This window comes from Micromys minutus, assembly GCF_963924665.1.
Source record: "Micromys minutus genome assembly, chromosome: 18".
Lineage (NCBI taxonomy): Eukaryota > Metazoa > Chordata > Mammalia > Rodentia > Muridae > Micromys > Micromys minutus.
The window spans coordinates 24,581,359-24,594,833 of record NC_137953.1 but is presented as its reverse complement, the minus strand read 5'-3'; the positions used below and the strand labels follow the sequence as shown (position 1 = coordinate 24,594,833).

The 13,475-nt window shown below is 42.6% G+C and overlaps 1 protein-coding gene across 3 annotated transcripts in view; it reads right to left on the bottom strand.

Moving 5' to 3' along the window:
• NT5C3A (5'-nucleotidase, cytosolic IIIA) overlaps window positions 1-13,475 on the bottom strand; it is a 40,365-nt gene that overhangs the window by 14,634 nt on the left and 12,256 nt on the right. Inside the window, exons 1-2 of one of the 3 annotated variants that reach the window (XM_080931910.1) lie at window positions 6,715-11,019; window positions 2,592-2,646 (exon numbers count right to left, since the gene is read on the bottom strand). The exons of 1 other annotated variant lie outside the window; for it this stretch is intronic. In XM_080931910.1, the coding sequence (XP_080788036.1) occupies window positions 2,592-2,627 (36 nt within the window). In that variant the 5' untranslated portion in view covers window positions 2,628-2,646; window positions 6,715-11,019. Of the gene's footprint in view, window positions 1-2,591; window positions 2,647-6,714; window positions 11,020-13,475 lie in introns of those variants that run through there. One more of the 3 variants, XM_080931911.1, reaches the window with a different exon arrangement.

Below are 13,475 nucleotides of genomic sequence, written 5' to 3'. Positions count from 1 at the left end.
TCTTGCAGAGGGCTGTGTTGGGATCCCAGCAGCCATGTTGGATGGGTCACAACTGTTGTAACTCCTACTTCCAAGAGCTTTATCCCTCTCTGTATCAATACAGGTAGGTACTCCTCTCACACAGACATAAATCATTAATAATAAAAAAACATTAAAAATAAACTCATTATAGTAAAAGTAAACAGGATTATGTCACCATAATCTTTTCACCAAAAAAAAGGAGCATTTTATTTTATACTGAATAAAATATCTTTCCTCAAGCAAGTCATACTCCCAAGGTTCAGCTAACAAAAATACCTTTAATCCCACAGCACCTGGGAAAGAGACAGATCTCTGAGTTAACCTGGTCTACAGACTAAATTCCAGGACAGTCAGGGCTTCAAAAAAAAAAAAAAAAAAAAAAAAAAGAAAGAAAAAAAAAAGAATATTAACTTAGAGCACTTGGTGGCACCCATCAAATGCCCTGATTCTAATCAGGTCTTCACCTACATTCTACATTTGGTATCTTATAAAATATCTTCTATTTCTAAATCATCAATTATGCGAATTGTTAGCCTTTTGTTTATTTTCAGTAACAAGCAAATTAAGAACTCAAATTCAGGAGTTTCACAGACTATTCTAAGATCAGTTTTTTTCATAACTATTACACATCACAGGGAATCAGTGGCTGGGATGCCATTGCCTGTGCCTCTGTCACTCCATGTAGATAAGTATCAGACACTTAGTGGGTCTGGAGGAACAGACTGGCTACAACAGGGGAACTGCTGGATGATGCGGGTGTCAGAAATACAGGAGGGTGGCTGTGGCTCATGGGCACAGTACCAGCCTAGCATCTATAAAACCTTGGGTTCAATCCCAGCAAAAAAGGAGGAAACACAGATACACAAAATGACTTACAGATATACCATATGCCTCAGCTGAGACACACAAACAGTTTAAGCTGATGTCTATGAATTAAATATTATAGAGTTCATTAAAATGTATACTTTTATGGTTTTATGTACTAGTTAAATAAGGAATAAAAGGGTCATTTATTTATTTTATATATTATTTAAAAAAAAGATTTATTTATTATATCTGAGTATACTATAGCTGTCTTCAGACACACCAGAAGAGGGCATCATATTACAGATGGTTGTGAGCCACCATGTCGTTACTGGGATTTGAACTCAGGACCTTTGGAAGAGCCGTTAGTGCTTTTAACCACTGAGCCATTTCTCCAGTCCTTTATATTCTTTTAAAGAGAAGAATTTTGCTGTGTAGAGCTGGCTGGCCTGTCAGCCTTCTGAACACTGGGATGGCAGGTATATGACCACGCCTGGCTTAGAGGAGTTTTATTATAGGAAATATGAAAAGCTATGGTAATCCTCCCTTTGGAGGAAACATCCTCCTTCCATGTCTGCAGTACTGTGGTATAGAGAGGGTAACTGCTTCCAGGGAGCTTTTGTCACACAAGAAGTTGGTAGTTTCCACTGTTTCTTTACCTAATACATATGTAAATTCATTATAGTCTCCTGTAGCCCAGGTGGCTTTACACTAATTATGTAGCCAAGGATGACTCCAAACTCTTGATTTACCGGTTTCCACAACCTCCCCAGCACTGAGATGACAAGCAGGGCCTACCACATCTGGGTTTTATGTAGTGCTGGGGACTGAACTGAGAGAGAGCTTCCTGCATGTTACATAAGCACCCTAATGACATACCCAGCCATCTGGATGCACCCTTTCTTTTTCTTAAATTCCTTTTTATGTCTGCTTGCCTGACCTACCTGCTTCCTGATACTGACCACTCCCTTCCTCTCTTCTTCCCTCCCTCCCTCTAATCTAGTGTGTGTGTGTGTGTGTGTGTGTGTGTGTGTGTGTGTGTGTGTGTGTGTGTGCGCGCGTGCATGTCTGTATGTGTAGGTTAGAGGACAAGTTTTAAGAGGCAGTTCTTTCCTTCCACCACATAGGTCCCAGGGACTGAACTCTAGTACCATGTTTGGTGGCAAAAGCCGTAATCCTCTAGGACTTTTGAATGCCAGTCCCTTTAAAATAAGAGTTATAATATTTCATTCTAAATGGCTTAAATCTAAGAGTGCTAAGGAACGCAGGAAAGAATGGTAGTCTGGCAGAGGTAGCGTATGCCCTCAGGACATGGAATCAGAATCAGTAACTCAGGAATCATCAGCTACAAAGTGAGGTTGTCCAGCTTGGGCTATGTGAGACCCTGCCTCAAAGACCCCAAACCAAAACCAAACATACAAACAAAGAACCAAGGAATAAGGTGTATGTAATACTAGGTGGCATTGTTGCACATACTTGTAACCTCAACATCTCAGCATCACACATACAGAATAGTGAGAAATGTACCCTGAAATACAGACATCAAAACCAAACCAAACCAATTTCCCCAGAGCCTTGCCACCATTTTAAGTTAACTATAAAGAACTATAAAGTTTATTACATTTCAAGCAAAATAATCTCTGTATTTGCATGTCACTCAGTAAATGCTTGAGATTTTATTCTCTGCGTGCCCAGCATCACGAAGAAAGTCCAAGAGGAAGAGTGGAGAAGATTCACAGGTGGAGTGGCAGTGTTTGCATACCCACCATTTTCAAATGGACAGCAGACTCCTGATTAGTCATTTCGTGGTTATCCAATCTTCTGGATTCCCCCAGGTGATGTCACAGCAAGAGAGAGGGGGGAAAAAAGGACACATGACACACTTACATTTGAGGTTCTTAATGTATGCTAATGACACAGGAAGATGGTATTTTGGTATGATTTAAATACCAAGGGATTGTATTTGCAATTGTAGCATAGGCTCTCCTCTATTATGCAGAATTTTAGGATGAAAATATGAAGAGTTGGACGCTCTCTTCTAAGAACTAAATTAGTATTAATAAACTTGACTAAAGGGTTAAAGTAGACTACACATTTGGTTCCCACTACATAGTCAGGCTTGCCTTAAACTTCAGGGGATCCACCTGCCTCAATCTCCTGTTCTGGAATTATAGGTGCTCATGAGCCAGTCTCCTTGGTTCTGCAAGAATATTTTATCAACACTTCTTCTACACAAAGGGGGAAGCCTGTGAGAAAATGTGTTGGCTGTGCCCAATCTATATAGAAATTAAAAGACGTAGCATACAAAAAATATTTATTTACTCACCCCACTGTGCGTGAGCACACACACACACACACACACACACACACACACACACACACACACACACACATGCACGGGATCATCCACTGGAGTATGGGAACCTACCAGTGGTTAACCACTTAAAGAAGAGAAGAAAAGTGAGCTCCTTCAGCAGCTATCAACTGTAAATAGCTTCTCAGGTAGGTGGGGCTGAGGGAGCCCTTCTTCCTCCATGCTAAATTTTCTTATGTTACAATCTTTCTTTGTGTGTGAATCTGTGTTGCGTTTGTACTTGGCATAAGGTTTGGTACAAAGCCAATATAGAACATGTCAGTCAAATAAAATGAGCATTTTTAGGAGGCAACAGGATGAATTTTATATCCATTAAAAAAAAAAAAAAAAACTATCATTCTCATTTTGTTCCATAGTGTAAATCTTAAGAGGAAATTACTAATTCTTCCATAATGACTTTACTTTTTACTCTACTCCAGCTATATAAAAGTTTAGTGATCAAAAACTCTGGAATTCCCCTTGTAGACCAGTTTGTCGTCAAACTCACAGATCCTCCCCAGTGCTGGGGTTAAAGTCACGAGCCACCATGGGCCAGCCAAAAACTAGTTTTAAAAGAGCCACTGATGGGGATGGAGATGTAGATCAGTGGTAGAGGATTTGCCTAAAATGCAGTCCTGAACTTGATCTGCAGCAGGACAAAGACTAACAAAGTCAGTGGGGGCTGAAGAGATGCCTCCACCATTAAGAATGTGTATTGACCATTCTCAGGGCCGAGTTCCATTCCCAGCACCCACATCAGGTAGCTCACAACTGACTATACATTTAATTCCAGGTGATCTGATGCCCTCCTAGGCCACCTATACACACGCTTTAAAATAATAAAAGGAAAAAAGTTAGTGTTAGTAAAAAATGGTCTTATGGCCTCTTCAAATATTGATGGTTGGTCCTTGAACTATCACAAACAAAAGAAGGATCAATAAAAGATTAGACAATGGCCAGCTGTCTCCCTGCAACTGTCTCCTCTATGACAGGATTATGACATATAGTGCTGTTTGCCTCCAAATTAGTGGCAATCCTTCTACCTATCATTCCAATTACTGGGATTATAGAAAAACAACCACCACACTGGGCAGGTGCTTATTTTCAGTAATTCACATACACTATGCTATGGTAACCCGAGAGCTTTCCTTCTTCCCAGTGCTCAACACGGGGTCTGAATTTAAATTCCACTCATCAAAAGTTAACCCCGCTTTCACACCTGTATTGTCACCAAAGTGTAAACACCGACACACACACAGGCACTGACACACAGACATACACACAGGCACACATACAGACACACTCATAGACACAGACACAGACACACACAGACACACACTGACACACACAGACACACACACTGACACAAACACAGGCACACACACAAGCACACACAGACACACACAAGCACACACACAGACACACAACACACACACAGTTGCCAGCATTCTGGGACTATCTGAAAGAAGATACTGAGTATCAGAGCAGAGTATTTTTAACCAACAGTCTTGTAAGCCTAGACCTGGTGTATATACAAAGTTCTAGCTTGTTCTGCCAATGTCAGCTGTGGCAGATGCTTCAAGAGAAGAGCTGCTGGGAAAACACATTAAGTACAGAAGACATTCAAAAAAATAGAAAGCTCTACCCTTGAAGTATGAACTCTGCCAAGTTTTAAAGCCTTTAAATCTGGGATCTTGGAAGATGAACTAGAAAAATTTGAAAACTAGAAAACAATACTCTGTGTACTCTCAGGATTAAGGTTTCTAACGGTGTTACACGGGCTTGTGTAGAACAAGGCTAAAGAAGGAAGCAAGAGGTAAGACCTTCACTTTTTTCTCTAGGAATTTTAGTTGCTGTATATTCTTCTGAGGCTCTAGTTTTTACATCAGTAAATGGGAATGTCTACATATGCAGTTTACTTGCTTAAAGACAGACCTGAAGGTATCCGAGTGTAAGCTGGGCAAACTTAAGACTTGCTCCACTCTGATTCATAGGAAAGCAGAAAAAAAACAAACTGATGAACCCAGCGTTTAAGTGGCGACTCTGCTTTAATTTTGATGTTGGCAGAAACATGAAGTTTACACTGATTAGGTAATGAAACTTTATGTGGGGAGCTGTGTATCTTACAGGAGAAAAGATAAATTTCACTCTAATATGGGAAGGACTTTGGCAACAGTGTTAACTGTCCCCGGTAAACTCAGCAGTATTTTTACCTCTCTCAGCTAACCAGTACTATTTGTCTTAAGGTCATTGCATTAAGGTGTCAAATTTCTTAGGGTGATTATTAAATAGAAATAAAATTATAAATTTACTTTTAATGGAGGACTGGAACAATTTCCGTGTTGCATTTAAACACACCTCCGCAGACAGAAATATAAACACACAAACTGGAAAGTGAAACATTCTCCACACAGACAATAAACAAAACTGAAAGCGAACAGCTGAGAGTGTGGGAGGAAACGGGGAGAAAAGCTGTCTATTTCGAGATGGGCAGTTTATGCCAATCTTCTTAAACGGGGAAACAACAGCTGGATTTTATGGATAACTGTGAAAAACTATTACTTTGTGAGCTCGGAATGCAATTCTCCAGCCTTCCATCCATCTCTTGAAAAAGAGCGTTTTTCAAGACATTAGACCAAGGCAGATGCACGGCTGGCCCCGAATGTACTCCGAGGTCTTCCTGTCCTGTCACTTCTGGAGCAACTGCACAGTGTCCAGGAAAGCCAAGCAAGCTGCTTACACAACAGCCTGTTGTGTGACTTGGAAAATTCAGTTAGTAAAATGTGATGCAGAGCCAGGCACGGTGATACCCTGTAGGAAGCTCTGAGCAGGTTAGAGGTCAGCACACACTGTAAGACCCTGCCTCAAAAAAAAAAAAAAAAAAAAAAAAAAAAAAAAATCTGACATGGCCACAGCATTCTAGATTTTACTGTAACACACATGTTCTGTGCTTTAAGGATATGTTTTTGGAGGTTCTGTGTATCTAGCCTTGGTCCTATACATATTAGACAAATAGTCTATCACTGAACTATATTCCCAGTCTTTACATGTCTGAATCTTACTTTCAGTATGCAAATTGTTACATTAGAAACCTAGCTCTCATCAATTCATAAAACATACCAGTATAAACACAGTCTATAATATCCTGGGTAAGACTCACAGGCATGAATATTAATCTTTATTACCAGCAATAATAAACTTGTGGCTCTGCAAAACTGAGTCACATAGCAACTGGGTAAGTTAATCTTCTGAGAGTACTTTACTTTTGCCTCACACCCACATGTCTAAATAAGATATCTCTAAAATCAGAGCACATAAAATGTAGGTCTTGCGCTAAGATATCTGAAAGTTTAAACACTTACACACCTTTGCAAACTACAAAAAAAGAGCTTACATTTCCGTGCATTAGGTTAGTCTACTTATGTTTTCTACTCTGCATTTTTAAATGGCTAGTTTCAGGAAGAGAGAGAAGCACACCAGAACCACGGCAAGTTAAACAGGAGAAACCCATGGCTTCTGGACCAGTGAGCACTTACTCTGAAGGTAACCGGACGAGCCCCGTACGGCAGCACCAGCAAAAGAAAATTCTTCCTGTCTGAGAAGCACTAATATAGCACAAGGTGCTGGGAGGGCGGCTCCCAAAGCTTTGACTAAGCCTTATGCAAACAGTCCCGTGACGCACGAGGAACAGGGCTGGATTATGCTATGGGAGCTGGTGGCTCTCGGCTGGATACCACCACGCCGCCCGCCTGCCGCCGTTTACAGAACTTAAGCAGCTGGGGAAAACAAGGCTAAGCGCAGGTCGCTCCGCCAAGCCAGGGCTCTGCAATCCAAGAAGGAACTCTGTTAACTCTTCGACCACTCCTTTCCTGTGGCCGACGTGTGCACTTGTGATGTGTGCACTTCTCTGCTGGACGCTCTACTTCAAGGCAAAGCGAAAAGGTGAAGTTTGGTTGCTGGAGCCGGGGAAGGCAGATAGGAGGCTCTTGTTGCTCAATTAGACAGAGTTCCAGTTTTTAAACGAAAACCGTTCTGAGGGTGCTGTGTGGCGGAAGTGCATGTACAATAATGTATTTAGGGCCACCAAGCTAGATCCAACACAACTAAAATGGTACCTTTTGTATTCTGCATATTTTACTCCAGGACTGAAGGCTCTTACAGTTTCTTTATATTTTCCTGCAGCTTTTGATAAGTTTGAATAAAACCATGCCCCAAATTGAAGACTACTATAAAACTGGAATATGCAGGTATAACAGTGTCCTTTTGTGTCTCATCCACTAAGACTCTGAGGCAGGAAAATCGCTTGGTCTATGTGGGCCAGCCTTGGCAACACAATATGAAAGTTTCTGCTGTTGCTGTTGTTGGTAGGCAGTGAGATACAATGTTTAGCATTTGAGCTGAGCAGCTGGAGGGCAGCAGCTTATAGGGCACCATGGCCTGCTAGATAAGGTAGAACCAGGGGTTCCGGAAGCTTTATCATCAGGAACACGGTTAAGCTTTTCACATGTAAATAAGTTTTTCTACTGGCTCTCTCCACAGTGTTCGGGGAATGACGTCAGGCTATATTTTAGTAATTAAACTTTGTGAAGTAGCAAGTCCTTTTTTCAGAGAAATGATCTCAAGAGATTGCTTAGGCTGTGCTCAAACTCAGGTGATCTTCATGCTTCCAGAGCCTTCTGAAGCAGGACCGGTCAACTACAAGTCCACTTTACCATAAGAGCTCTCGGGCTGCCTTGAGCAGGAGAGAGTGGTGACAGAATACAAGGTCTCATCACACAGCACTGGCTATGTTTGTCTTCAAACTCAGAGACATGACGCTGCCGTCACCGCAGCCACCACCACCGCACCTCCCGCTCTGCAGGCTGTGTGTGCATATTCACGTGTGTGGTGGGAGCTTGTGTAGGACAGAGTTCGTCTCAGTTGCTCTCCTCTGTAATATTAAGACAGTCTCTCATTTAAGCCAGCAGCTTGCCTATCCACCTTGACTTGGGGATCCTTGTTACCTGCTTCCTTGTTACTGGGGTTACAGGTAGTATCATCACACCTACCTGGCATTTACATGGGTGCTAGGAATCCTAATTCCAGTCTTACGTGGCGAGTGCTTTATCCACTGAGCCATCTCTCCAGCCCGAGGCACTGCTATCTTATTATAATAAGATTTAATGAGGCTCACTGACAAAACATATCTTTAAGAGGTAGACCTATTATATCTAATTACTGATGGGAATTCAAGGACAGCAAACAAAATATACTAATCTGCCCTAAATTAGCTCTTTTAACAAAGGAGTTTTGGAGTTATACTTCCACACTGTCTTAGAGAAATATTTAGAAATATTACTAAAAGCTGTAGATATAAACACTCCTTTGAAATGCCACTTGGTGTCTAGTAACTTACCCCATGGATATATGACAGTACGCAAAGATATAGTTATAAACATATAGACTGTAGATTTGCTTGTAAATACTAAGAAACTGTGGGCATCCTTAATGACAACACCTAGTTGATTTTTAACATAGGAGAGAGTTGGGCACTGTGAATGCCTGTAATCCAGCACCTGGAAGGTAGAGGCAAGGGGGTCAGAAGAGTTAGAGGCCAGCCGAGGCTAAATGAGATACTGTCTCAAAAGTAAACAAGCAGAACAAGGAACAAACAAAATATAACACTCCAAAACAGGGCAGGTGGGAGTGGGGGCAAAGCTGAGTGGCAGTCTGTTTTGCATGTACAGAGCGCTGGGCTCTACTCCAAGTACCACAAACACAACAAAACATTATCAGAGAGGTGCGTCACTGACACCCATGGGATACAGATGCACACAGCTCTCAGAAATGAACGGTGCAGTATGGGGTGGGTCAAGCCTACAATCCCAGGACCTGGGAGGAAGGAACAGGAGGGCCACTGTCCCAGGCCAGGTGACACTACAGTAAGAGGCCGCCTTAGAAACAATAAAACAGAATACTGGACGTGGCTAAACTTCACTAGCTTCTGCTGTGGGTGTGGCTTGGTACACAGAGGGACTGCAAAGAATAAACAACGCCCTGCTTCAATGCCAAAAGAAGTAAGAAGATATAAGTAATTAAATGACATGAGCAAATAAAGATGTCCTATTAAATTCTAAGTATGTGGGTGCTCCTCTTCATCCCAGCACCCTGTGTATCACACTCCCCGGTTCGTACGTTTCTAAGGGAGTTGACAGCTGCTAAGAAGCAGCGTTGGATTTGTATAAGAAGCACAGGGAGTCGAAAATGGGACACAGGCTAGGATCCACGCACTGACAGCCTGCTTTCATAGCCTGAGTAGGAAAAGAAACTGTTTAACTGTGGCAGTCAAGAGCACGTGGCATTAATGTTGTTCATAATCAGAAAGGCTGGACAGTATCCTGGCCAGTAACATATCAAGACCTGGATTGGGAGCCAGGTTCTTCAAAGTGGAGGCAGAGGAGTGGCAGGCTCCAGACCACAAAGTCTGGAATCTTGTCTAAAACATAGAAATAAAAATTCCTCCTGGAGGGACTGGGATTTACCAAAGACTGAGCAATGTTTGCTGAGGGCTTTTGCACTGTCAGTCCTAAAGCACGAAAGAGCCCTTGACAAGCTCTAATGCAATGAAGTTAGCACGAGAAAAGTCAGTGCGCCTTCCCTCTTCACGGTAAAGCAATATGGGATCTGGAGAACACAAGCCACTTATCACCGCCTGTCAATGATGTGCAAGAGCAGCAAGGCTGCGTCTAAGATCATTTTGTGCCACTGTAGGCAATCGACTACATGCACATGCTTACACGAGAGTGCTTGAGAAATGTGCTCTAAGAATGGTTGGCTCTGCAGAGGGCTCAGCAGGTAAAAAGCCTGAGAAACTATGTTCCATCCCTGAGACCCACAATAAAAGGAAACAAAACAAACAAAACCCCCAACCACAGTCCTCCTCTGATCTCCACACCATGGCCGTGCTTGTAGACACACACGCACTCAATGATATTTTGTTTGACCTTTTTTACTTTTTGTTTTTGGTCTTATTGGTCTCCTGATTGTTTGTTTTGATGTCTCTGAGGGTTTTCTTTTTTCTTTGTTTAGATGGAGAGAGAGCTGGGAAGAGGGAGAGAGGGAGAATCTGAGTGAGAATGAATAAGGACATGGCTTAGTATGTAGGGAAGTAGAGAGGTTATGGGAAGAGTTGGTGAAGAAAAGTCATCAAAATATATTGTATGTACAAAAAACATTAGTTAGAAACAAACACTTAGGGGGGCTGGGGATGTAAGTCAGTGGCTTTGAATTCATGAAGCCCTGAGTTTGAACCTTAGAACCACGTAACAAGCAAAACAAAACCAGGTTTGTTTCAAATAGATTTTCCATTGTTTTCTGAGAAGGACTAGGAAGAAGCTGGAAGTCACAGAGGCGGGTCTTCAGCAGTGGAGTGGACTTTCATCTCTGCACTGTGACTGGCCTGGCTGAAACCACCCACATCCCTCCTAATGGCAGGCACTGGAGGAGGAAGTGCAATGCCCAAGGACACTGCACAGGACAGGTTATTTAAAATACCTGCCAGGTTATTTTTCTCCCACTCTGACACTGTTGCTAGATGTCTGCTTATTTTACTAGTAAGCATGGTCATCTTTATCAACGGAGAAAGTGATATCCATTTGTACGTTTGGGTAACTATTCAGAACTTTACAGAGTTTGCCACTAAAAAGTTTCATAGGACTTGGGTCGGTCCAGAAAATACAAGGGCCTGAGTTTAGTCCCCAGAGCTCCCGTTTAAAAAAACTGGGTATGGTGACACATGCTTGTAATCCCTGGAGCCTGGTGGCCAGCCAGCCCAGCCTACTTGGGAAACAGGCGGTGGAATATGAAGCTCTTTCCATAAACCTTAAGACCTTTCCCCAAAGCTAACTAAGCGTCTTGAGATATCAAACTTCTTTTGAGAAACTTAAACACTTTCTTGAGCAGCCTGCATCCTTTCTCTTGGTTAAAATGCCTTTCATGCTTCATGCTAAATGTGCCATGACCTGGTGCATCAAGATTTGTATCACTCAAACTTGCAGCAGAATCTCTGTGCCTGAAACAGAACAAGATAAAGATGTTTTTGGATCTTGGACTTTGCAGTACATACAGTTTGTTCTCTGCTCAGAAGAAACACTATTCCTACAGATTGCTATTTTGTATAGGGCCCATTAAATAAAAGCGCTAAGATAAAGTTTTCCTATTGGTTCATCCTAACAAAGACCATAAAGAGAGACAGTTCACCACACAGCAAGATCTTCAGGCCTCCCAACCACAACATATAAGAAGCATGACTAACTGGCCACAGTACTGCTCAGTGGGAAGGCATGTGCTTTATTTAGGTGGTATGCAGGAGGCCCTGAGGTGATTCCTAACCATGACTAATTCCCATTATAGATTCTAAAGTCAACAATGCACCAGAACAAACTACACTGTGTTCTGTAACAGCCAGTGCAAGCAAATCAAACATCAATAAGTGATCAGAGGATTGCAGGTGTTTTCTGTAGGGAGTGTCACTAACATTACCTGGACACAGTAACCAAGCTTCAGACTGCAGTGAGCAGACATTGTGCTAATAATTACAGCTAGTGTTCTCCAAGTTAGGCAAATAATGCAGTATGTACTTGGTCCCAAGTCCATCCCCACTGTAGTGTGTCCCGCCCCAGGCCCCTGCACCCTCTTTTTTTCCCGACAGGGTTTCACTAGATAGCTCCAGGCCTGTCCCGAATTTACTATCCCCTCTCCTTAGCTTCCCAAATGCTGGGAATATGATGTGCACTATATCATACCTGATTCTACGCCCCCCCCCCATGATAACTACTGTCAGGGAGTTTCAGTATTACATTTCAACATGTTACAAGGCTTAGGAGTTCTCAAGTGGTTCCTATCTGCTTCTTTAAGACTCCATAAGTGAACCATTTGTTCTTCTAGAATTCTAAGTTTGACAAGCCAGACTTGACTAGTGTGCCGATAGCTGTTCCTGAAGAAGCTTCATCTAAGAATATGGTGATCTGAGGGCTGGAGCAATGGCTCAGTGGTGAAGAGCACTGGCTACTGTTGCAGAGAACTAGGTTCTGTTCCCAACACCCACATGGCAGCTCACAACATCTATAACTCCCGTTCCAGGGGATCTAATACCCTCTCACCTTTCTAGGCAACAAGCACACACACACACATGCAGGCAAAATACTCATATGTATAAGGAACACTCATACACACAAATAAGCCTTTAAAAATATGATATTTTTAAAAACTATGACATTTATTGTTTTCTCAGCAGGCTCAAGTAAGACTGTATCTTAGGTTCCAAGCATCATGCCACAACCGCTTAGATTATGGTGTTATTCTTAATGCTGTCTCCAACCCAAATTCCCAAATAGAAGGGCATGTGGGGCAATATAAGAGACGACGTGACGTCACAAGATGCAGACCACCATGAGTACAGAGGACCTTTGTATCTACTTCCACCTACTTACAAGAAGGAACTTACCCACAGATTAAGCAATCCCTCATCAACCGCAAGATGGTTTCATATCTTTTCTACTCTAGTAGACTAAAACCATGAGAGGGAGAGAAGGCATGGAGCATATAAAACAAGACAAGAAGACAACTAAAGTCTGCCACAGCTGGGCATTGTCACACTAGTTTAAAGTGTATAGCTTAATGGTTAAAGTAACTCTGAGGGTTTCCATGAGTGTGTGTAACCTGCCAGGCATGGCAGCTCATACCTTCAGGCCCGGAACTCAGGAGGCAAGAGCAGGCAGATTTCTGAGAGTACAAAGCTACATGGTAATATCCTATCTTAAAAACAGGAGAGAGAGAGGGAGAGAGAGAGAGAGAGAGGGAGGGAGGGAGGGAGGGAGGGAGGGAGGGAGGGAGGGAGGGAGGGAGGAAGAGGGGGGGAGGAAGGGAGGGAGGGGAACACACACATAATGCTCAGACAATGAATGCATACCAAGAAAAAAAACTAAGTACCTATGACTAGGTACTTCCCAGCTCTTGCCTGGAAGGCATTCTTCAGCTCCAGCAACACATGAATAGTGCAGCAACACTGGAAAGCTGCGTCTAAGGCAGAAGCCTGCCACCTGCTGACGGAAGGCTGCATCATGTAGATGTTCCTGACTAATGGGGGTGTGTATTAGTCAGGGTTCTCTAGAGTCCCAGAACTTGTGGAACGTCTCTCTATATTGAAGGAATTTATTGTGATGACTTACAGTCTGCAGTCCAACTAACCCACAATGGGCAGCTGTGGATGGGAAGTCCAGGGATCTTAGTTGCTCAGTCCCTAAAACTAAGTTGTTTT